The 25,907-nt window shown below is 47.4% G+C and overlaps 2 protein-coding genes across 6 annotated transcripts in view; one reads left to right on the forward strand and one right to left on the reverse strand.

Annotated features, from left to right (window-relative positions):
- The window catches only part of PLCL2 (phospholipase C like 2), a 207,329-nt gene extending 197,427 nt beyond the window's left edge, over positions 1–9,902 (forward strand). For all 3 annotated transcript variants that reach the window (XM_081234123.1, XM_081234122.1, XM_081234124.1), the window contains exon 7: positions 9,522–9,902. In XM_081234123.1, coding sequence (XP_081090249.1) covers positions 9,522–9,701 — 180 coding nt within the window. In that variant the 3' untranslated portion in view covers positions 9,702–9,902. The remainder of the gene's footprint in view (positions 1–9,521) is intronic.
- TBC1D5 (TBC1 domain family member 5) overlaps positions 9,710–25,907 on the reverse strand; it is a 558,005-nt gene continuing 541,807 nt past the window's right edge. For all 3 annotated transcript variants that reach the window (XM_081234126.1, XM_081234127.1, XM_081234125.1), the window contains 3 exons: positions 18,915–18,994; positions 17,975–18,109; positions 9,710–12,863 (listed from right to left, as the gene is read on the reverse strand). In XM_081234126.1, the coding sequence (XP_081090252.1) occupies positions 12,564–12,863; positions 17,975–18,109; positions 18,915–18,994 (515 nt within the window). In that variant the 3' untranslated portion in view covers positions 9,710–12,563. The remainder of the gene's footprint in view (positions 12,864–17,974; positions 18,110–18,914; positions 18,995–25,907) is intronic.

Consider the following 25,907-nt stretch of genomic DNA (forward strand, 5'->3'; position numbering starts at 1 on the left):
TTTCCTAATTTTTCTTGGTTTCTCTTTATAGTTTCTACCTCCTTTTTTTTTTTTTACATCTTTATTGGAGTATAATTGCTTAACAATGGTTTGTTAGTTTCTGCTTTATAACAAAATGAATCAGTTATACATATACATATGTTCCCACATCCCCTCCCTCTTGCGTCTCCCTCCCATCCTCCCTATCCCACCCCTCCAGGCGGTCACAAAGCACCGAGCTCATCTCCCTGTGCTACGCGGCTGCTTCCCACTATCTATCTACCTTACGTTTGGTAGTGTATATATGTCCATGCCTCTTTCGCTTTGTCACAGCTTACCCTTCCCCCTCCCCATATCCTCAAGTCCATTCTCTAGTAGGTCTGTGTCTTTATTCCTGCCTTACCCCTAGGTTCTTCATGACATTTTTTTGTTCGTAAATTCCATATATATATGTGTTAGCATACGGTATTTGTCTTTCTCTTTCTGACTTACTTCACTCTGTATGACAGACTCTAGGTCTATCCACCTCATTACAAATAGCTCAATTTTGTTTCTTTTTATGGCCGAGTAATATTCCATTGTATATATGTGCCACATCTTCTTAATCCATTCATCTGATGATGGACACTTAGGTTGTTTCCATCTCCGGGCTATTGTAAATAGGGCTGCTGTGAACAGTTTGGTACATGACTCCTTTTGAACTATGGTTTTCTCAGGGTATATGCCCAGTAGTGGGATTGCTGGGTCATATGGTAGTTCTATTTGTAGTTTTTTAAGGAACCCCCATACTGTTCTCCATAGTGGCTGTACCAATTCACATTCCCACCAGCAGTGCAAGAGTGTTCCCTTTTTTCCACACCCTCCAGCATTTATTCTTTCTAGATTTTGTGATGATGGCCATTCTGACTGGTGTGAGATGATATCTCATTGTAGTTTTGATTTGCATTTCTCTAATGAGTAAAGATGTTGCGCATTCTTTCATGTGTTTCTTCGCAGTCTGTATATCTTCTATGGAGAAATGTCTATTTACGTCTTCTGCCCATTTTTGGATTGGGTTGTTTGTTTTTTTGTTATTGAGCTGCATGAGCTGCTTATAAATTTTGGAGATTAATCCTTTGTCAGTTGCTTCATTTGCAAATATTTTCTCCCATTCTGAAGGTTGTCTTTTGGTCTTGTTTATGGTTTCCTTTGCTGTGCAAAAGCTTTTGAGTTTCATTAGGTCCCATGTGTTTATTTTTGTCTTTATTTCCATTTCTCTGGGAGGTGGGTCAAAAAGGATCTTGCTGTGATTTATGTCATAGAGTGTTCTGCCTATGTTTTCCTCTAAGAGTTTGATAGTTTCTGGCCTTACATTTAGGTCTTTAATCCATTTTGAGCTTATTTTTGTGTATGGTGTTAGGGAGTGATCTAATCTCATACTTTTACATGTCCCCGTACAGTTTTCCCAGCACCACTTATTGAAGAGGCTGTCCTTTCTCCACTGTACATTCCTGCCTCCTTTATCAAAGATAAGGTGACCATATGTGCGTGGGTTTATCTCTGGGCTTTCTATCCTGTTCCATTCATCTATCTTTCTGTTTTTGTGCCAGTACTATACTGTCCTGATTACTGTAGCTTTGTAGTATAGTCTGAAGTCAGGGAGCCTGATTCCTCCAGCTCCATTTTTCGTTCTCAAGATTGCTTTGGCTATTCGGGGTCTTTGTATTTCCAAGCAAATTGTGCAATTTTTTGTTCTAGTTCTGTGAAAACTGCCAGTGGTAGTTTGATAGGGATTGCATTGAATCTGTAGATTGCTTTGGGTAGTAGAGTCATTTTCACAATGTTGATTCTTCCAATCCAAGAACATGGTACATCTCTCCATCTATTTGTATCACCTTTAATTTCTTTCATCAGTGTCTTATAATTTTCTGCATACAGGCCTTTTGTCTCCTTAGGTAGGTTTATTCCTAGATATTTTATTCTTTTTGTTGCAATGGTAAATGGGAGTGTTTTCCTGATTTCACTTTCAGATTTTTCATCATTAGTACATAGGAATGCCAGAGACTTCTGTGCATTAATTTTGTATCCTGCTACTTTACCAAATTCATTGATTAGCTCTAGTAGTTTTTCGGTAGCATCTTTAGGATTCTCTATGTATAGTATCATGTCATCTGCAAACAGTGACAGCTTTACTTCTTCTTTTCTGATTTGGATTCCTTTATTTTCCTTCTCTTCTCTGATTGCTGTGGCTAAAACTTCCTAAACTAGGTTGAATAAGAGTGGTGAGAGTGGGCAACCTTGTCTTGTTCCTGATCTTAGTGGAAATGGTTTCAGTTTTTCACCATTGAGGACGATGCTGGCTGTGGGTTTGCCATATATGGCCTTTATTATGTTGAGGAAAGTTCCCTCTATGCCTACTTTCTGCAGAGTTTTTATCATAAATGGGTGTTGAATTTTGTCGAAAGCTTTCTCTGCATCTATTGAGATGATCATGTTTTTTCTCCTTCAATTTGTTAATATGCTGTATCACGTTGATTGATTTGCATATATTGAAGAATCCTTGCATTCCTGGAATAAACCCCACTTGATCATGGTGTACGATCCTTTGAATGTGCTGTTGGATTCTGTTTGCTCGTATTTTGTTGAGGATTTTTGCATCTATGTTCATCAGTGATATTGGCCTGTAGTTTTCTTCTTTGTGACATCCTTGTCTGTTTTTGGTATCAAGGTGATGGTGGCCATGTAGAATGAGTTTGGGAGTGTTCCTCCCTCTGCTATATTTTGGAAGAGTTTGAGAAGGATAGGTGTTAGCTCTCCTCTAAATGTTTGATAGGAATCCCCTGTGAAGCCATCTGGTCCTGGGCTTTTGTTTGTTGGAAGATTTTTAATCACAGTTTCAATTTCAGTGCTTGTGATTGGTCTGTTCATATTTTCTATTTCTTCCTGATTCAGTCTTTGCAGGTTGTGCATTTCTAAGAATTTGTCCATTTCTTCCAGGTTGTCCATTTTATTGGCATAGAGTTGCTTGTAGTAATCTCTCATGATCCTTTGTAGTTCTGCAGTGTCAGTTGTTACTTCTCCTTTTTCATTTGTAATAATTATTGATTTGAGTCTTCTCCCTTTTTTTCTTGATGAGTCTGGCTAATGGTTTATCAATTTTGTTTATCTTCTCAAAGAACCAGCTTTTAGTTTTATTGATCTTTGCTATCATTTCCTTCATTTCTTTTTCATTTATTTCTGATCTGATTTTTATGATTTCTTTCCTTCTGCTAACTTTGGGGTATTTTTGTTCTTTCTCTAATTGCTTTAGGTGCAAGGTTAGGTTGTTTATTCGAGATGTTTCCTGTTTCTTAAGGTGGGATTGTATTGCTATAAACTTCCCTCTTAGAACTGCTTTTGCTGCATCCCATAGGTTTTGGGTTGTCGTGTCTCCACTGTCATTTGTTTCTAGGTATTTTTTGATTTCCTCTTTGACTTCTTCAGTGATCACTTCGTTATTAAGTAGTGTATTGTTTAGCCTCCATGTGTTTGTATTTTTTACAGATCTTTTCCTGTAATTGATATATAGTCTCATAGCATTGTGGTCAGAAAAGATACTTGATACAATTTCAATTTTCTTAAATTTACCAAGGCTTGATTTGTGACCCAAGATATGATCTATCCTGGAGAATGTTCCATGAGCACTTGAGAAAAATGTGTATTCTCTTGTTTTTGGATGGAATGTCCTATGAATATCAGTTAAGTCCATATTGTTTAATGTATCATTTAAAGCTTGTGTTTCCTTATTTATTTTCATTTTGGATGATCTGTCCATTGGTGAAAATGGGGTGTTGAAGTCCCCTACTATGAATGTGTTACTGTCGATTTCCCCTTTTATGGCTGTTAGTATTTGCCTTATGTATTGAGGTGCTCCTATGTTGGGTGCATAAATATGTACAATTGTTATATCTTCTTCGATCGATCCCTTAATTATTATGTAGTGTCCTTCTTTGTCTTTTCTTGTAGTATTTATTTTAAAGTCTATTTTGTCTGATATGAGAATTGCTACTCCAGCTTTCTTTTGGTTTCCATTTGCATGGAATATCTTTTTCCATCCCCTCACTTTCAGTCTGTATGTGTCTCTTGGTCTGAAGTAGGTCTCTTGTAGACAGCATATATATGGGTCTTGTTTTTGTATCCATTCAGCCAATCTGTGTCTTTCGGTGGGAGCATTTAGTCCATTTACATTTAAGGTAATTATCGATATGTATGTTCCTATTCCCATTTTCTTAATTGTTTCGGGTTCGTTATTGTAGGTCTTTTCCTTCTGCTGTGTTTCTTGCCTAGAGAAGTTCCTTTAGCATTTGTTGTAAAGCTGGTTTGGTGGTGCTGAACTCTCTCAGCTTTTGCTTGTCTGTAAACGTTTTAATTTCTCCATCAAATCTGAATGAGAGCCTTGTTGGTCTACCTCTTTTTTACAGTAATTTGCATTTCTATCAATAGGCCTTGTCAATTTCCTCAATATTTTCATTATCTCCTTTTTGAACTCAGTGTCTATTAGACTGAAGAGGTCTGTTTCATTGTTCTTTTGGGGGAAGTTCTCTTGACCTTTTAATTGGGAGCGGTTCCTCTGCTTCTTCATCTTACTTATATTTCTTTTACTCTGTGAGTTTAGGAGAAACAGTTATCTACTGTGGTCTTGGAGTGCTACTTTTATGTGGGAGCATCCCTGTATACCCTGCATGGGTTTAATAGTTTTGGTGCAAGGACTGTTTTTAGTATGGATGTCTGTGACCTCTTTCCTCAGCCTGTACTGGCTGGCTGTGCTTGACAGGTGGTGCGCTTGACAGGTGGTGGTGTGGTGACTAGAGTCTGCACTGGGTTGTTCTATGGTTGTCGCTGCCCCGTCAGCGACAGTTGTTGGAGCAGAAGCTCCCAGATCTGATTCTGAGCTGCACTGTGAGATAGGTGGGACTGGAGCACTCCCTCCTGAGAGGAGCTGCTGAGTGTTGCTTCGCCAGAGCTGTCCACAGGGGAGTGTGCTCTGTGGTGTCGCCTGGCTGGGCTCACAAAGTACACTGTTGTCGGCACAGCCCTCGGCCCTACCTCCGCGGTGGGAATGCAGGCAGTTGGCCCCGGTGTCCCTCAGGCACTGTGCTCACAAAGCCAACAGCACAGATCCCAACACACCAGTCCACTGAAGTCGGGTACCAGGAGAACAGCAGTCATGCACCTGGGCTCGCCGTGGGAGCCTTGGAAACAGCCCAGGCTCTGCCTCCATGTGTGCTCCCCCCAAGCCCACAGCTGCTAAGGCCAGACCCACCCCAGCCACAGTACACCTGCTGTCCCGCTCCCAGAGCTCATAGCAGCAGCACGAAGAAAGAGGCTGCTAAGGGGCAGGCCCTGCCCCTCCCTTCACTCGCCCCTTAGCAGTGGTGCTTCGCTTCTATGGCAGGCCAGGGCTTCTTCCACGTACACCCCTGGTTGCCACCCATACCACACTCCACAGGCCCTTCAGGCTGTCTCCATGCGGCCAGCCCCAGTCCTCTCCCTGGGTCTGTCCTCTGAAGCCTGAGGTTCAGCACCCAGCCCCTGCACGTACCAGCAGGTGAGTGTCTCGGGCTGGGCAGTGCAGCGAGGTGGTTAGGATCCTCTGTGCTGGTCTCTCTTGTTTCTGCCTGCTGCCGACTGCTGCATTCTCCTCCGAGCCTTTGAAGCTCCCTTTCTGTCCCAGCTGATGAGGGGGCTTCTCTGGGTGCGGGACTCTTTCCTCTTTTCCAGCTCCTTCCCAGGGACACAGGTCCCATCCCTATTCCCCTTTTTTTTTTTTTTTTTTTTTTTGTGGTACACGGGCCTCTCACTGTTGTGGCCTCTCCCATTGTGGAGCACAGGCTTTGGACGCGCAGGCTCGGCAGCCATGGCTCATGGGCCCAGCCGCTCCACGGCATGTGGGATCTTCCTGGACTGGGGCACGAACCCGTGTCCCCTGCATCGGCAGGCAGACTCTCAACCACTGCACCACCAGGGAAGCCCCCCTATTCCTTTTTTAAAAATGTTTCATCCTACTCAGTTATGAGGAGATATTTCTAGACACTTCTGGGTGTCTGATATCTTGTGCCAGTGTTCAGTAGGTACTCTGAGAATTGTTCCACACGTGGATGTATTTTTGATGTGTTTGTGGGAGGAGGTGAGCTCCAGGTCCTTCAATTCTGCCATGTTGGTTCCTCCCCCAACATTTTAAGATAACAACTAAAATTATAACATTATACCAGGACATATCCAAATTTCAGAAGCTTTATATAATTTCTAGAATGTCTGTATTAAAAACATTTATCCATACCGTGTAATCTGAGGAGGCTTATCACTCATTTGACAATGCTTCCCATGTAATTTAACATACCAAACAATCCTAGTTAGTTTAATATTTTTCTCTGAGATGCCTTGGGGGCTCGCCAAAGCATCCCAAAGTTAGCTAGAGGTCAAAAAATTTTAATTAATTAAAATTTGATATTTGGGAAGTTTGTCAAAAAGTTTCAAAACACTTGGTCAAATAAGATCATAGGTTATTGTGAGACAATACTTATTCCTTAACCAAAATGAGAAGAGATCTCAAAAGCAAATATAGATCACTGAAAGGCACAAAAACTCAATCTGTTATCAGTGGCAGCATTCCAGGAAAACTCTGTCCTCTTACCAGTGAGAGAAAAAAATCTAGTCTTGCACCAGCTTACTTTTAATAATAAAATTCATTTACTTACTTAAGTTAAATTCAACCTAAACTTAGTCTATGCTGACCATGCACAAACTCTTTTCTCAGAGTTCCTTTTCTACAAACCTTCCATCACTTTCTGTATCCATATTATTTTGCCCCTTAATTCTCCTATCTAGAAACAACCAGATGAACTTACATCATTTAACTTAATTTAGCACAACTCTAAAATTTCACGTTACCAAATATCTGGAGAGATCATTTACATCTCAAAGGCACAGGAAAAGAAATGCAAATTTCTCTTCTAACTACTTATATAAAACCCAGCCATCTTGGGCTATTTTTGAACTTCTTTTTTTCCAGTTCCCAAATATCCAGTGCAGTTTAAACAAACAAATGACACTAATAGACAATAATGTATATCATCTGCTCACATTCACAAGCCTCATTTTCAGCAAAACGAGGAAGAAAGAATAGGATTTGGACTCAGGTACCGAGACACTCATTCACATACATTCACACCGCCCCCCAAGATAAAAGCAATTGCAAAAGACCCACTCTGATATAATAGCTGAGCCGTTAGGGGCCATTGTTCTACAGATCTCAGGGAGTGTTGAGGCCACACAATGTTTCCAAAAAAATATTTTCTTTCATTTATGGGAGCACAGCTAAAGATCTCCAAGTGTTGCAAAAAATACCCCAGGGGACTATAAGATGGAACAGAGCTCTGATCATCCATACCTAATTATTCACAATTGGTGTTATCAGATATCAAGCAAACAGCAGTTCAGATGGGTCTCTCAGGGTCATAGGTCCCTAGCCACAAAACGGGAGAAACCCAGCCAATGTCCCATCAGAGATGAAGCTGAATAAATGACCAAGGCTAGTTCAAAAAAGGGAAATATCCCAACCAATGCTCCCCCACAGGCGAAACCAACACAATAGAGAAGGATACCCTGAAAAGAAGTAGAGATGGTCTAGTAAAGATGTAGTTGTAATGTTTAAAAAAAAAAAAATCCTGATGGAATTTTGAAATGTTTTATATATATCAACATTCTTTGAATAAATACTTTCTAAATTAAAAAAAAAAAAAAAAAAGGATACCCTGGTGTCATCACACATGAGCCCAGCCTGCACAAGCTGGAATGACTTACCCCCAAGCGACACTGAATGTGGACCACTGCTCCAGACGTTTCTCGGTTCCGAACAGCCTTGTGCCGAGGGGTGGCCAGCGCCTGTCAGGGATAGTCCCTCTGAGATCCGCAGAACGAAGTGTACTCTGGCAGCTGCTGTGCCTCAGGGAGGGGGCTGCCTCTGGCTGGGGTCGACCTGTCACAGGCACAGACTCTTGGCTGGCTCACCAAAATTGCTAGCAAACGCGTTTGTGTGCCCGATGCACAGTGAGGCCAAACAATACCAAAACGTTGGAGTTTGGAGCAGAGAAAGGTTTATTGTAGGGTCACGCAAGGAGAAGGGTGGCTTGTGCCCCCAAAACCCTGAACTCCCCGAAAGGTTTCAGCAAAGCATCTTTAAAGGCCAGGTGAGGGAAGAGGGTCACAGGGTATGTGATCAGCTCATGCACAATTCTCTGATTGGCTGATGGAGAGGTAACAGGGTGGCGTCACAGGGGTTAACATTATCAGTGCTTAGGCTCCAGGAGGCCTGGGGGCTATGTGCTCAAGGTCATCAAGTAGTTAACATCTTCTGTTTGATGGGGGGTTTTCACATCTGTGAAATAACTCAGGACATGTGCACCAGATGCTGTTACCTGGGTGCTTCAGGGAGGGGCTAAAGCAGAGGAGATGGGGGAAGGGCCTGTCCCAGGAAGGCGCCATAGGGTTCCGCTCGGTTACATTAGTGAAGGCACCTAAAGTCTGCTGTGCTCCTGAGCAGACACCCAGGTGAGCCCTCCTGGATTGGGGACTTCAGCTCCAGAACAGCCCGGAAGTCCTCGTGGGCCCCAGACATGCTGAGGTCCAACCGCTCGTAACTTGCATTCCGATTTGCATGAAAACAAAAAATATTTGACACTTTTGTGCCTCTCTCAGACTCCCAAAGTGGTGTGAGTGTCCTCTTCTTTCTCTTCCCTCCACTGTGTGTATTGGGAAGAAAGGTGTCTGCTGGCCCCAGGGACAGCAGGTGGCCGTCTTTGCTCTCTCTGGCTCTCAGCCACGTGGCCACTGCACGGTGGTGGCCGAGGGCAGGAGAGTTTCTGTGGTCACTCACCTCAGAAGGAAGGCAACTGTTTTTCTCTGATATTCTGGCAAGAAAGCTTTGACAAAATCAACCGAAATACAGAATCCCTGCTGTTTCAGCTCAATAAGAGCACTGAATTGTGATTGATTGTTAATTTTGGATTCAAAAACTGCACAACACTAACAGATGTGATTTGAAATATTTTTAATGTATTAACAACTAGGACATCTTTTGTGGTCAGACAGTAAGTTTGTTGATTGGCCAGGTGTTGACAATGGCTGGTCACTGGCTCTGGTGTTTTGCATCTGCTAATGGTCATTCCTTTCCTGGCTGCTCCAGCCTCTCTGCCCCCAACCCCAGGTGAGTGGCGGGCAGATCACCCTGGACATTCATCAAGAGCCCTGCCTGCTGGATTCCATGTATGTAAACATAAAGTACCCAGAAAACGGAAAGGACTGAAAAGGCAGCACACTCTTGGAGTCTGGCGTTGGGAACCGGGAAAACAAACTTGTTTTTTGGTTAAAATTGACCTATTTGGATTCAATGCCGGTCAGAAATAAATATGCCCTCTTGCGGAAGCAAAATATTTCTATTTCAGTGGAAGACCTATATTGTCAAACTGTAACCATAAGTCATGTCTCATCTCACAATGTCTAACAAATTACATGTTTTATCACAGGGACAAGCAGATCTCTTGAAGTACGCCAAGAACGAGACTGTGGAGAACCTGAAGCAGATCCACTATGCGGCTGTCTCCTGTGGACTCAATAAACCAGGCACAGAAAACACCGACGTCCAGAAGCCGCGCCGGAGCCTTGAAGTCATACCCGAAAAAGCAAACGATGAAACTGGAGAATGAGGGCACCTTCTAGAGATGATTACAGAATTTATAACTCTAGGACCAATTGTAGCCAGATGGGACATTTGCTTTGCACTCACTAATGAAAAATAATATTGGGGATTTTAAAGCACAACTGGAATAGCTAATTGCCGTCTATTAAAACTGTGAATGTATGTAGCAACTCTGCGTGTGGAGGCAAATAAACTCTTTAACAAGAAATTCTCTTCCTGGCCCAAATATGCTATATTTGTATACAAAGACATCATAACTCAGTTCCAGTGTGAACAACAGACTAGCCACTCTAGTTCCAGCTAGAAACAGACATTTTCCGAACTGAAAACAGTGTCTTAAGACGCAGATGGATTGTATGGTCTAATTAGCACTTACTGGGGAAAAACCGAATCTACAAGTTTTACTTATGTATGATTGCTGGGGTCTCTGGGTTCCAGATGTTTTTGTAGGTGTGCCTGCTGAGCCATGGTTACAAAGGAGAATGTAAGTAGCCTTGAACTTGGAGAGCCACTAGGTTCAAGGGCACTGCGGCTGGACAGACACTCCTGGCTAGAGACACCTGCTGGGTACACAATGTAAAGGCAACCAACCTGGAAGCAACACACTGTACACAGTTTTTCATTGTATTAAGTAGTGGTCACATTAAAAAGATATTTTATGATATTTCTCCAATAACAGTCGTGAATTTAATGAAAGTTTAACTTTTTTAAAATTTCCAGTTCAAGATATCCTACTCTTAAGAGTGGCCAGTTACTTGATGAACAGCTTTGTCAAAAATAAGTTGCTTGTCTGGCTTGACATTTTGCTTTTAGTACATACAGCAGCCATGACTTTACATAGTGGCAGCTGTCTGTAAAGCAACCGACACCTCTTCCCCCTTCTCGGCCTGTTGATTCCTGCCGTAGGGGAGTGAGCCTGGACGTGGTGCAGACGGTAAGCCAGGGGCAGGTGAAGGGGCTGGAGCGGGTGCCATGCTCCACTGGCCAGCTGAGTCTTTAATCCAAGACTTCTTTATTGTCCAAATCAGTGAAACTTCATGCTATTTTAGAAAATCTGCTGGACACTGAAGCCTAATTACGGCTCCTCCCAAACCAAACTGCTCTCAAATTTGGGAAGGGTAAAAGCTTTCTAAACCTTCAATAACCAACCGCTTTTTCATTTGTCCTATTCTTTTCAGTGACTCAGGTAAGTAAGCCAGATAACTATGTGGAATCCCCAACTTGGTGCCTCCTTATTTCCTCACAGTTAGGGAAATGGTCAGGCTGATATATTGAATTTATTTATGCCCAGACCCTGAAGTATCCTTTTACAAAACAATTCCTTTTCCCAGTTCTTGTCATTTGCCTGCTGATAGTGTGCTTAAATTAAGGTATACATCTCCACTGGTCTTCACTCAATGTCATTCCAGTCAGAAAATTAAACCTCTCTGTTACTTGAATAATAGTGTGGTTTCCTGCTTACACCAGCCAGCAACCAGCCGAGGCTCTTAGCTCTGAAATTAACTCTACATTGGAAAAAAAACAAAAATATGTAGAAAACAGTAAAGAATTAAAAGTAGATTTGTAGACTGAGAAAATAATGTGTAATTTAGATTATTGCTAGCAATCCTTGAACTTAGCTGGCAAGTAAATAGCAATATTCAGTGAAAATCCAGAAATCATAAAAATGACTTAAAATATTTTAAAATTGAAAAAAATGCTACATTTATAGTAATGGCGGATATTATCTAATATGTGACTTACATGACTCTGAGACCAAAGCACCTGTCATTCGCTAGGGTTCATATAGGCTTTTAGAATCCGCAGACTTCAAAACCGAAGGGGTCTATGAGATCATTCCATCTGACGTGTCCTTTCCCAGATGCAGATGTTGCAGACAAAAGCAATAAAATGTGGTGCCTGAGGTCACAAAGTCTGTCGGGGGAGTGACCCAGCCCAGGGTTTGCTCCATGTTTCCATGCTAAGAAAGTCAGCCTTCTTTTGACCCCTCTCTTCAAAGGGATAAGCCAAGCAAAGGAAAAAAGCAGGTGCACTTGCTGGGGAGTTGTTTCCCAAGTCGCAGTGTTTCTCCTGCTTGTCTAGATCCCACTCCAGGGAGCACTGTCTCCTTCCTTTAAGACGATGACCCAAATCAGCAGAGCACACAGTCATGCCTTATTCGTGGCTAAGTGACCCTCTTTTCTGACTATGAAAGATTCTAAAGGATGAAATACAATTGTTTAAGGAGGGGCAGTGATGGCCAGAGTTGACGTGGTCTGAGGTTTAGAAATGTATTCTTTAACAAACGAAAAAAGCTGGAACCGGGTCGCAGGTAAATATGATTCCTAAGTTTAGACCCTGTTCCTAAAGAGTACCGTAACTATCTGGGAGGTTTTTTCCAGCCCTGGGGTCCACTAGTTCTAGTCCATTTGGTTGCACCTGGCCTCTACTGTACGGCTTCCCGAGGGAGGAATGAAGTATGAAATAGGCTGAGATACAGATTTCCAGAGAGAGTGTTTTCTTGATACCAGTTTTCCTAATGCCTGATGCTCTGGGGGAGGGAACATTTGAAACCCACTTCTTCCTTCTAGATATACCGGATGGAGTGGCCACACCGTCTTCGCTGGGGAGGAGAGGGCAAAGCAAGTGATTCTAGCTGTGGTTTGGTCTTTTTGAACAGTGAGTGTGACGCTGGGGACCTTACTGGCGGGGCCGGGTGAGCTACAGGGGAAAGCCGTCTGCATTTTGGGGAAGGTCTGCCGGGCGTGCTCAGCGGGCCCCCTGCTTCTCTCCGCAGGTTTCAAGGGCTGCACCAAGGCCACGTGCGCGCTGGGAAGAGGCTGGGTTTCAGAGGCGTCTTCACGGGGCTGCGGGGGTGGCCGGGCGGCGGTCAGAGGTCCAGGGGGCTCACGATGGTGAAGCCCGAGTCCTTGCTGTTGCCGCTGCTGTCGTCGTCGGGGCTGGAGCTGGGGCTGCCGGACGAGGCCGAGGCCGAGGCCGAGGCCGGAGCCAGGCCGGTCAGCGGGTCTGAGAACACCGGGGCACGCCGGGCCGAGCTCCGGAGGGGCCGCGGGGCCTGAGCCTGGCCGACCGGGGGCGCCCTGGCGCCGCCCCCTTCGTCGTCCTTGGAGACGAGGATGAAGTCGTCCGTGTCGCCTTTCTCCCTGTGCCCCCGCGCTGCTGAAGGGGCCTGGGAAGGAGTCAGAGCACGGCGGGGTGGGGGAGGGAAGAAACGGTGAGACGGTGAGACGCGGAGCAGGGCGGGGGCCCCACGATCCCCCCGGAAAGACGCAGGGAGGCCCCTCCGGTGGGAGCTGTGGGCCTGGGGAGCGGAGCACACGGCCCGCGGCCCCGCCCTGCTCATTACCCTCCTCCTGGGGCACCAGCTTGCCCATGTGAGGGGGCGTGGGGTGAGGACAGCGTGTCCGTCCTCGCCCCTGCCCTCGGGTGTGGCCGCCACGCAGTGAGTGACACGCCCAGATGGTTATGAGGCCACAGGCTGGCTCCCCAGTGTGCCCCCCACCCCCATCTGCAGGGATGCTACTACCGCCTGCAGTGGGGCTGCAGGGGGGGCCCAATGTGCTCCATCTCCTCCTCACATCTCACAGCCGGCTCATCCTGGCTGAGCGCGCCGGGGGTCTCCCGGGACAATGCGGGGGGCTGAGAGCTTCTACAGACACACAAACCCGGAATGGTCCTTTGCAAAAAGTATAGAGACGCAATGGCTTTACTCTACAATTATTTTCCTTTCTTTCTGAGTCATTATGTGTTTTGTTTTTAACGAAAGCAGCTGACATCCAAGGACACCGGTCAAGGTTTTGGGTTAAGATCAGAGAAGCTCCTGCCAGCCCTGGGATGGAAGTACAGCCACAGTCTAACCAGGGATGTTCCAGCCTGGCAGGAAGAGCCCTTGCCCACAGCCAACTAAGCCAATGCAGTGGCCACACCTGCTGCCTGCCCCGCCCGCCTACCCTCCCCGAGGGGTGGGGGGAATTGGGGCAGGGCCTGAAGTCTAAGAAGGGGTACAGAGCCCCTTGGCTGGAAGGCCCCCCCGGGAACTCTGGCTCCAGCATGGCCAAGACCACTTTTGGGCTATGGGCAGAGCCTGGATAGAGAGTCAGCAACACTCCTCAGGGAATCTGGGTGTGACTGACAGGCCCCCTCTGAATTTCATGTTCTCCTGAGTGACATGTGGGCCAGTGGCTAAATAATGGCTCAGGTGTCTCCCCCTCTGACAATTTGCCTACTTTTAAGAGATTTAATCGGAGAACAGGAACAGAATGGCGTTAAAGATCCCAGTGCTGAGACACAGCAGGCCTCAAGGTTCTTCAGCTCAAGTTGTAAAGCTGTTTATAGCCTGTCAACACAGCAATTCTTACAAAACGGAAGAGACATGCAGCACATGGCCCTGCAGTAGAAGGGGACGTGATCCCTAATGGCACTAGGGCAGTTTGGTGAGACTGATGGCCCTTTCTCATCCCATTACTGCCCTCTGTGAGGTGGACGGGGCCAGGGGGCCTCAGGGGAGGGTGTCCCCCCCATGTCCATGCCCGCGGTTGCACGTCAGACCTTGGCTTTGGCCTCCCACCTCCAGACTGCAGATGCTTTGTTCATGTGACTGCTGTGCTGAGCTATATAAGCCGCGAGAACCTTGACCTCCCACCCCACTCAGGAGCTTATCTGAGGTTGACAACAGAGTGAGCAAGGACAGTCCTATTTTCAGAGTGGTGTCTCTACCACAGAAATGCCAAGATAACCTATCCGCCTTTAGCATACAGTGAGGACATGGGCAGGACTTGAAGAGGAGAAACACCCGTAACGTGTTTTAGCCTGTGGCTAGAAGGAAAGATGGTTCCTACCACCACTAATTATCTGGCTTGTTTCTGGAAAAGCAGTGGAGTCAAGTTATAAACGGTGAGTGACACCGCCCTCCCCCCAGTTTCCGGATACAGCCACGACTGGCCCAGACAAGGCACGTTAGAACTGCCAGGGCTTCTGCAACCATCTTTTCTTCTTACCCCACTGCACCATTCTCTTACGAACCAAGAACTGAAGCCCAGGTCAGAGGCCTGGAGACTTGGCCGACGTCACAAGCAGATGAAAAGACCCATTCTTCTGGATTCCCACCTAGAATTTTTTTCTAGACCCAAGTAAGCTTTCTTTCTGGATTTCCACAGCAATCTCAGCTACTACCTGGTGCCGTTTCTATCCTTTACAGAAACTTTGTAATTTCCTAGGTCGGTCTTCTCTTTCTGCCAAACACAGGCGTGTGTCACACAATATAAAAAGTTTCTCAACATGTCAGGCAGTCCTGCCTACAGCTGGCCAGGACGGCCACCTTCCCGGCCCTGCCACCCTACCACTCCTGTTGCTCAGCTTGATTTAGGATCGCAGTGGGAGCAGGTGCTGTTCAACAGGAATGTTCCACGCTGATGAAATGTCCCCTCTCTGTGCTGTCCAGGCAGGTAGCCCTACTCACATGAGGATACTGAGCACTGGAGAGGTACCTAGTGTGACTGAGGAACTGAATTAACTTTGAATTCTCTTTGATCCTGATGAATTTAAATTGAATTTTAAGTAGACACCTGTGGTTAGTGGCTACTGCATTAGCCCCCCGCAGTTCTGGAGCACAGATAAAAATATGGGACCAAAGACCAGTGAGGCAGGTGATACGGGCTGATGGACTGATGAATCAAGGGTCCTCCAAGTCCCTCCTTCTGCTGTGGTAGATTTGAGTGAAGTTCATCCAAAACCTCCCAAAGATTCACAAAGGAGTGTGTGAAGGACAGACTGCGGAAGGGAGGCACAGAATGAGGCTCTTTTCACCCCACAGAATACAATTTCCAGGACGTCCCTGGTGGCGCCATGGTTAAGAATCCGCCTGCCAGTGCAGGGGACACGGGTTCGATCCCTGGTCCAGGAAGATCCCACATGCCGCGGAGCAACTAAGCCCGTGCACCACAACTACTGAGCCTGCGCCCTAGAGCCCGCGAGCCACAACTACTGAGCCTGTGTGCCACAACTACCGAAGCCCGCACGCCTGGAGCCCGTGCTCCGCAACAAGAGAAGCCACTGCAATGAGAAGCCCGGGCACCACAGCGAAAAGTAGCCCCCTCTTGCCACAACTAGAGAAAGCCTGTGCGCAGCAATGAAGACCCAACACAGCCAAAAATAAATTAATTTAAAAAGAGGAAAAAAGAATACAGTTTCCCCTCTGCTGTTGGCAAAGCTCGAGAGAAGATGTATAATCAGAGGGAAAGAACAGCCACATCTCCACCAGCTTCCCAGGGGGGAGTGGGGTGCGTGCACTGCCACAAAGGAGGCGCCCTTTTAGTCCCTGGTGGGGAGGGGCACTGGCAGGGGGACAGGGCCCTCTGCTCCAAGGTGGGGTGAGCCCAGTTCTCTGCGGGAACGAGGGCCTATCACACTGCATCGCCCTTCCCGGCTCACGGCCAGCTCATGTGGAGGCTGCACTGGGTCTCTCGGGGCTGCGCTGGCAACTGGTAGGTTCTTACAAATCTGAAAACTGGGAAGGACGATTACAAAGTATACTCAAGAAGTTTTCAATTAGCAAATTTGTTAGTGTTCTTCAAAGCTCTTTTTCTGTAGTATTTTTAGACATTCAACTAAAAAAAAATCACGCTAAATTTTAAAATAAAATTGTCGAATAAAAATGGTCGGGGGTGGGCCTAAGCTCAATAATATGTGAATAAATAAATAATTATTGAAAATTAAACATCTGGGCATGGAAGGGGAATCTGGAGGAACTAATCGAGGTAAGCTTGCAATGTTACTGTTGGATTCATGTGGCTTTAAAATGCAGACTGAAAATGCTCTCTGAAAAGTCCCTTCTAAAGCTGGATGAAACGGACCACACATGGTTCTCTTCTGGAAGAGTACTCTTAAAACTGAAAAAGTCCCATTCTAAAATGTCACTTTGCTTCTTTAAAATCACAAAACATAATTTACAAGCATCTGGATGCTAGTTTTTGAGAAAGTAACTTAGATGAGAGCTAATGGGAGATTTTCAAGATGAAACTCTGCACACCATTTTAAAAAGAATATTATTAGGAATGTTTAGTCCCATCAGATCACACACCGGGAGGCAGCGTGGTGGAGCTGGAAGCTGACTGAACTGGGACACGGGTTCAGAAAACAATTCCTCACTGGTAAACCGAGCAGGTGTTTCTTTGATCCTTCCTAACTGGAAAATTCTGGGATTCTATGTTAGAACAAATTACACACCATGTTGACACCCAAGAGCGCAGGTCAGCAAACGACAGCTCGTGGACCAAATCCAGCCTGTGGCCTGTTTTTGTGTGGCTCTCAAGCTGAGAATGGCTTATGTATACATATATACTTTTTAAATTTTTATTTTATACTGGCATATAGTTCATTGGCAATGTTGTGTTAGTTTCAGGTGTATAGCAAAGTGATTCAGTTATACATATACATGTATCTATTCTTTTTCAAATTCTTTTCCCATTTAGGTTATTATAGAATATTGAGTAGAGTTCCCTGTGCTATACAGGAGGTCCTTGTTGGTTATCTATTTTATATATAGTAGTGTGTATGTGTTAATCCCAGACTCCTAATTGATCCCTCTCCCCCAACCTTCTTCCCTCAGTAACCATAAGTTTGTTCTCCAAGTCTGTGAGTCTGTTTCTGTTTTGTAAATTTTAAAGGGCTGTAGAAACAAGCAAGCTAGCACACCAAATACAAAAACAGATATGTGACAGAGAGCACATGTGGGAAAATCCTAAAATATTTACTCTCTGGCCCTTTACAGAAAAAAATTGCTGACCTATGTGGCTTAGAGGATGGGCATTGAGAAGTCCTTCCCCGTGAAGGCCAAAGAGGTTCTAGGCCAGTGAAGTACACTCAAGACAGCATTAGGAAAGCACAGATAGTACTTCTTGTGCTAAAGGGGAATGGAGGCATCAGCTGAAGGCAACTGACCAATAACTGAGGCAGAGATCCAGCTTTCTAACACTGCACGGTGGGACTGGCAGGAAGCTCAGGCCGAAGCTGCTGCATACAGGTGTGTAGACTGTGCACTGCACAACTCCAGGAGACACTAGTCTACTCTGAAGGGCACTGCCCAGGGCACTGGAGTACACAACTTGCACAGCTATGTACATCACCCCTGGCTTAGGTCACTTGTATTTTACAGTTGAACTTCACACACGGTCACGTGAAGTAACTTTGGTGGGCTTGTATTATCCATAATTTGAATGTGTGTGCATCCCCCCTCCCCTTCTGTCTCAGGCTAATGTGACAGTGTTCTCAGAGCGCCTGTACCTGCTTGGTGGCCCTGGGCAGGTGACCCTGGCCGCTGGAGCAGTAGTGGTCATCTGAGATGGTGATCTGCTCGTTCTCCTCGGCTTCCAGCTGGCTCTGGTTGAAACGCAGGGAACCTTTTAGAATGTCTTTGATCTGTTTTCAAAGAAGAAGAATATCCGTGAGAAAGATGAATGAGTTTGGTTTTAAATGTCAGCTAAACCTCGAATACATCTGAATCAGACTTGTCATTGACTGTTCTTTTAGAGTGTGGATATGAATTTATAACCATCAGAAAGAAAGAACAGGAGAAAAATCCAGCTCTATATCAAAACCACTGACTTACGAATGACCAAGGAAGACGTTACAGCCTGAATGGCCAGGTTCTCACAGGGGCAGATGGGCTGTCACGCCCTTGGTGGTTATCCTAGAGCAGGAAGCACCAGGTGCCCTCACACCCGGCTCCACGGAACAGCCCTCAGCCTCTGAAGGGGCCCACCCCAGCTGAGGGCTAATAACGCAGGCCACATCTCTTCACTGACATTTCTGTTCCATTCAGTCCTTCAAGGGTCGAGTCACTGCGGCCCTTGAGGGGCTGAGGCCTGTTATAGGAGGTGATCGTTTATGCCTCGTGCTCCCGGGACATTCGTGATGAGTGACTGGACTTGAGCTGGACCACACACCCCACAGCAGCTTCGATGTGGAGCAAACAGAACAGCTTGGCTAAGAGGAAGGGGCAGGGGTGGGAAATGAGAAACCGGTCTGGGCTGCAGGCTGGTCAGACGTAACTGCTGGGCGGAGCAGGGCCCTGAGCAGGTAGAGTCAGGAGGGGTCTGTCTGGGAGGAGACGCAGGGCCAGGGGACACTGGCTCTGATGTCACGGTACCCGTGCCCTGGTGCCCTCCCCAACAGGCACTGCAAGGGTGGCTTGTGCGACACAAAGTCAGAGCAGCAGACATACCTGCTTTAGTCCCGCCAGGGAAACCAGAATTTGATCTTCTTTTTCCAAATTTTCTTGTAGAATCACTTCTTGAATATTTACTGAAAACAGAAGAATGACATTTTGTAACTAGTGCCCTGGGTGTACCTTATCTGCCGTCACAGCATCACTTCAGACAAGCTGGGGAAGGCGTCTGCCAAGTTTCACAGCAACTCTTCCCACCAAGGACGCTCTGCCCATCTCAGGTGCCGGGCACAGCGCGGGGGGCACCGAGCCTGTACACACAGCCTCCCCCAACATCCCATGGATGCGCTCTCACGGTGACAGACGTGTCTTACTCCTCCAGAGGGCCCAGGGCGCCCCTTGCTGACCTAGACGTGGTGAGCAGCGTCTGCGAGGAGGTCTTTCCGCTGGGCTTCCTACACTTCTCAGAGCTCAATGCTGTTACCTGACCCCTCTCGCTAAATAAAGACCAGGTCCTCCCAGGTGACGTACGTTAAAGACACCATCTTTAAAAAATGTAAACAGCACGGTATGTTGTCAATTCAACATAATGTTAAAAACAAAAGAACAAGCTCACGGAGTCAGCAACACTTAACCCAGGGTCTTCACAGGAACTGCTTCCCTATGCCCTGCAGGAGGCTTGGCCTCTGCTGGAGAGGCCTTCAGCCAGACCTGATCTGAGGACTCACCAAGCTGAGCTGCCCACCAAGGGCTTCAGCAAGCAGGGGACCTCGGCCTTCCCCACCGCACGCCTGAGGGAGGCACCCAGCCCTGCTGGGGACTGTGGCTTCCGAGGAGGGGATTCTCAGGGGAGCGCAGGAGTGGAAGCCCCCTCCCCAGCGCTACGCAGGAGACTGTGTTGGGGTGGGGTGGGGAATTGAAACACGTTTTTACAAAGATACCATCCGAGCACCACATTGAGAATCGCTGCAGTAAGCAGGCTCACCCTCCGTTAACACCTGCTTCCTTATTTCCTGGCCCTTAACAATACCCTACTTACGAGGCCTCACAAGCCCCGTTCTCAGTCATTCACTGCACCAAGCTGGCCCAGTCTCTGGGCGGGGCTCCTCTGCTCTGTGCCCGGCCCCTGAGGCCCGAGGCGGGAGAGGCGGGGCGGCATCCTGCCTGCCCCGGGGCCTGGAGGCTCTGTCCCCAGAGCCCTGCCGACCGCTCCCCTCAGGGGTCCACCCTCGGCTCCCCTGCGGCCTCCCTGGAGCACAGCCAAGCAGCCCAGGCCACCCTCTGGTCTCCCCCGCCAGCTCTTCTACTGCCTCGACAGTAAGCCCTGTCACACCCGACATTAGCACAGGAGTCTGCTGGCTTGTCTGTGGTCCATCACCGCCCGTAGGGTCTGGTTCAGGACTACACCCCCAGCCCTCAGCAGAATGGCTGGCCCATTTCAGGCGCACGGTAAGTACTGACTGACCGACCGACTGAACAAACATGGAAAATCATCCCTGGAACCTGCACCACAGAGCACTGCTACCCTCAATACTTGCAAAGAGTAGTTCCAGCGAGGGGCAAGGCGAAGACTGGTGCTATCTACGTGAGTCCAGCCGGTTTATCAGAACCTTTGCTACGAATAAATCTACAGACCATACTGACAAGTCCTCTTACAGAAAGTAGCAGAAAAACAGCGGCCTTAACTTATTCAGAAAATGTGACTGCAGTTTCTGGCTAATAGAAAGGCCTGCTTCAAAGCAAGAGAGCAAGATGAATGGGAATGGAATAATAGATATAATTAGAGAGCGAATGTTTCTGGTTTCCTTAAAAGCCTGTAACAATTTGTTCTCTCTCAATTAAAAAACAACAACAAAAAACCCACCATAAAATCCACTCAACATGACATTAACGACAACCAACTGCAGAAGACTGACCAGAGACAGTTCTGTAGGTCTTTGCGAGGACTGAGAAGGGTTGCCTTTGTTTTCAGGACTGCTTGGTTTTTTCTTTTCTTTTTTTTTTACCATATAATTTTATTTATTTAAAATTCTGGAAAATTCAAAGTAATTTATGGTTACAGAAAGTAGGACAATGTATGCCTGGGGTCAGTGGATTGGGGAGGGGTGAGAGGAGGAATTACCAAGGAGCACACTTAGGTCTAAGTTCTTGTCCATAAAACATGAACAGAATAGAAGTATACCACTTCCAGGATGGAAATGTAATAAGGCCTATTCATAACTCCTCCATTCTCTCTTGTCCCTTCTAGCTATCTGGAACGCATGACAACTCACTACCCCACCTATAGATGAAAACAAGGACCTGGAGGATAGTGTATCCCTGAATGGCCAAATGAAATAGAGGCTCAACGTTTACCTTGAACATTCCCTCAGACTATTATGTGGGAGGAAAGTCAACTTTAGTCTCCTTTAAGGCACTGAATTATTGTTGGATCTTTTTGTTAGAGTAGCCTAGCCTTATTGTATCAAATATTTATTGAATTTTAAATTTCAATGACTTTTTTTTAACTTGAGGAATTCTCTTTCAAATCTTCTAGGCATTTTTTTTTTATCAACATCTTTATTGGAGTATAATTGCTTTACAATGGTGTGTTAGCTTCTGCTTTATAACAAAGTGAATCAGTTTTAAGGCAGAGCTCGGGGCCCAGGGCTGCCTGGGCAGTTTGGCAGGGCGGTGGCCCTGCCCCACTGAGCCGCTAGGGGGCAGATCCCCAGCTCCGGCCGTGGAGGCGGAGGCAGCAGGGGAGAGCTCCCAGGCCCCGGGAGGAAGCTCAGCTAGCGGATGCAGGGGCACAGGGACAGCTGGAGGAAGCTCGGGGGGTTCTCCCGTCCAAGGAAGTAACAGAGGCCGCACCTGGCAAATCGGGGGCCAGGAAGACAGGCGATCTGTAGAGAGCAACTGTGATAGGTTATGTCCTGCCCTGCAGGACCTTGTCTCCTGTTGCCCCTTGGAGAGTTTGCTGTGGAACATCGCACGGAGCCAAAGGGCTTGGCCAGACTGCCTGGTTCCTGTCTCCAACGTAGTGGTGGGACCCACGGTCGGCAGCAGTAAGGACCACAGGCCTTGGCTGACAGGGCAGTCAGTGGCTCCAGTGGGGACAGAGGCCTAGAAAGATGCGGGAACAGAGCCTTCCTTAGAGGCCGGCAAGGACCCGGAGGGCACTCAGAGGCCCTTCCTCAAGTAACAGAGGGACACGTGAGACAGACCAGAATCCTGATGCCACCCGGGCAGGAAGAAGAGACAGAGTGGGGAGACGAACTGTGGGTCTTGGTCCAGACAAGGTGGTTAACTGGTAGGAAATCGAGTTGCCTCTAACTGGCAAGTGTTTAGGCCTCAGACGGCCGTTGGTGGGACTGGAACTTCAGAGCGAGATTTCTGCACACCCGAGTTTAAGTGTATAGATTTACCCTCCCACTACAGACCTGAGGCCGTACCACATCACACTGGCCGTGCGGGCCGAAAATCCCATGAACCAAGAAGGCCTAGCCACGCTCTCGTGGACGCCCTGCTTTGCTGTGAGCCTCCCATGGCCCGTATACTCCAGAGGGGTAGTGGTGATGCCGGCAGGGCGGGCTGGGGAAGCTGCAGTAACGGAAACCCTGGTCCTTCAGGCCTAAGTGGGGATATGCTCCCTGTTTCTCAAGGCCCCTCCCTTCCTGTGCTCTCCTTTGCTGAGACCCCAGCAGCCACAGCCTAGATCCTCACGGCCGCCACACTGTCTCTCAGGTCTAAAGAGGTGGCGGGGCTGCTGGGGGGGCGACACCAACCCCACCCTCCAAACCCTCCTCACCGCGGGTCCCAGAGGTTGCGGTGCGCCCTCCCTCGCCGCCAGCGGTGGTCACGTGACACCGTGGTAGCCCAAGAGCTGTAGGAGAAGCCGGCGGAAAGAGCCTCTGGAAAGCTCCCCATGGGGACTGGCTCCGTCTGTGCCTTTGGGGCCTTTACGCTGCCCACTCGTGCTGCCTGAAAGACTGGCAGGAACCCTGCAGGTCACCTCGCAAGCACCTGGGTGAGGATCACCTCCCAGCGCTGTGGGCGTGGCCAGGAGGCGCCCAGGACCCCAGCACACAGTGGAGCTGCCATACCTGCTCCCAGGGCCTGCCTCTGGGCTGCTTTGACTTAAGAAAAAAATAAATAACCTCCTGGTGTGTCTATTCTACTGTTTTGGGGGTTAATGTGAGCAGTGGCTGTAATCGTGTCAAAGGACTACAAACTAGGTGGTTTAAAACGAAAGAAATGTATTCTCGTTCCAGAGGTGCTAAGTCAAAGCCAAGGTGCCGCTGGGGCCTCGCTCCCTGCAGGCTGGAGAGAAGTGTTCTTTCCTGCCTCCTCCCGGCTTCGTCTCAACTCGATGACACTTGTCAAGACCCTCTTTCCAAATAAGGTCACATTCACGGGTTCCGGGTGAACGTGAATGGGGGGAATACTTCTCGACTCAGTACAGCAGCCACGCTGCCTACCTGTTGTAAGGCCAACTGGCCCGAGGCAGGGGAACGCAATCAGATTCACAGGTTGCATCAGACCGAAACTCTCCGGACCACCCAGTTCCAGAAACTGACCTGGAGACATTCCGGACCACCCAGTTCCAGGAACTGACCTGGGGGCTTTCCACCCAGCCCAGCCTTCCCGCCTTTCGAGGGGCGGGACTAGCGGTCCCAAGACTGATGTAACCAGCACCAGATATTGCGACCACCAAATAAGAAATACCCTGCGCCCTCCCAGATTCACCACACCGCTTTCCCTTCTTCCCCTATAAAATCTTGCCCAACCCTCGCCCGGGTGCGACTTCTCTGGCCCCTTTCTCTCGGACCAGTGAACCTCGCCCGGGAGCGCCCCCTAATAAAACTCACTTGAAGCTTTCCTCTGTTTCGCGATGCCGTTTGTTAAGATCCGACCTTACACCTGTCACACAGGATCAAAGTCATCCAGTTCCTCTAATGAAAGGGGACCAAGGCCAAGGGCGCACCTGGGAGGACAGGAGCCCAGAGCCTTGGTGTCCTCAGCAGTGCACTCCCACCCAGCAGTTCTCCAGCCTGGCTTTTTTTTTTTTTTTTTTTTTTTTTGCGGTATGCGGGCCTCTCACCGCTGTGGCCTCTCCCGTTGTGGAGCACAGGCTCCGGACGTGCAGGCTCAGCGGCCATGGCTCACGGGATCAGCCGCTCCGCGACATGTGGGATCTTCCCGGACTGGGGCACGAACCCGTGTCCCCTATATCGGCAGGCGGACTCTCAACCCCTGCACCACCAGGGAAGCCCAGCCTGGTTCTTTGGATTGGATCAAAGTTCACCTTTTTGAAGGTGATGAAAACCAGGAGATTCTCCCCTAAAAACCCACATAAAATGTTCACTTAATTTTAAGGCTAAACCTCTCCTGTAATCAACTGAGCTGACTAGCTGTGCAATCCAGGGTACAGAAATCCAAGTCAAAACAAAAGGGCACCTACAGAGGCTGCTAAATGTCCTGAATACAAGAATTTTTATTTACCTCACAAAGTACTGACCGTGTAAATCCTTTGCCTAGCCACGTCCACTATAAACTGATTCAAGGCAGCATTTACAACCATTTTAGTAATATATAACGTCTCAGTCACAAATGCACTGCATGTAAAAATAGAAAAACATAATGATCTTTCATACTTTATAATATTGAAGGCAGCAATGTGAAATGTTTAGTGCACATTTTTCCTTCTAGTAAGAGGCAGAATAATATAAATGATGATACAAAGGTCCTTTCTTTTTGTTTCTGTGTAGAAGGAAGATTATGTTCTACATAATCTCCTTCTATTTAAGCATTACCTATTACAGATGTTGGGGCACTGAAACTAAAGGGGAAAACCTCACAAAACTAAGTGCTTCTGTGGAAATTACACAAAAATCTCATCAACATCACAATCCCATGGGGTCTCCACTACTTTTAATGAAATGTCAATGCCGCAAAAATGGGTCTCTCTCTCTCTAAGGATAATGGAAATGGCACACGAACTACTTTTTCAATTTCCTAAAATTCTTTTCAATGCTATAATAAAAGTGTTTTAATCTATACGCCGGGTACAAAGATAACAGAAGCCTATATTCGTTAAGAAGGGCAGGAAAAGGGGACAAAAGGAGAACTCCCATCTGTCTACAGAGGAGGTGAAACTGGGCAGGTCATTTAACATCCCTGTGCCTGAGGGGTAATAACAGACCCTTCCCCAGAGGGTTAGTGTGAAGCATAAATAAACAGCACAGCACCCAGGCCACTGCAGAAGCTCAACACCCGGGAGCTTCCATGTCTACACAGCTACCTTACCTCATCTGACTATCCCAACAACCCTTCTGGATGAGGACCATCATCCTATCATAGAAATGAGAGCCCAGCTGAGAAATGCCAGGTCTGTTATGCGAGGTCCCATGACTGGACAGAGCTAGGATCAGATTCCGTATTGGCTGGACTCCTGAGACCTCCTGACACACACCATTTATGCATATGGCACTGATGGGGAAGCCGGAGATATGAAAAGGCACAGGATGGAGTCCTGGCAGCGACTCGACTGCCTTGAGATGCCAGTGCCCTTTATCTGGTGGTGGAACTGACCTAAGGGAGGTCAGTTAAATACCCAGGTAAGTGGATTCTGCTCCCAGAGTTCTCTCATCTCTGACAGAGATTTAGTCACCCTGACCTCTGACAATAAAGGACGGCCCCAGAGGAAATACACAGGCTGTTACAAACCAGAGGGGGCACGTGTATGGTTGCCCTAGGGTCACACGCGTCCAGAGAGTGGGGGTGGTTTAAGAGGTGACCATTAGTCAAGGAGGGGGACAGACCTGTACTTCGTCACTATTGGCTTTGGCCGGACCATTATTAGCAAAGGGATTTCTGCCCACGGGGGGTGTGCCATAGTTGTCCAGTCTTGGGAGAAGGCAGGTTTAGGAGAGACTTGTAGGCGTCAAGTCTTCACCCTTTAACCCGTGGTGTCTATTTCTGGGTGTCCCTGCAATGCCACTCCCCGTCTAGAAGGCCCTTCTACTCTCCTCCTAACACCACACCCTCCTTCTCTTCAAAGCCCACCTT

This window comes from Mesoplodon bidens (assembly GCF_964165515.1).
Source record: "Mesoplodon bidens genome assembly, chromosome: 5".
Taxonomy (NCBI): Eukaryota; Metazoa; Chordata; class Mammalia; order Artiodactyla; family Ziphiidae; genus Mesoplodon; species Mesoplodon bidens.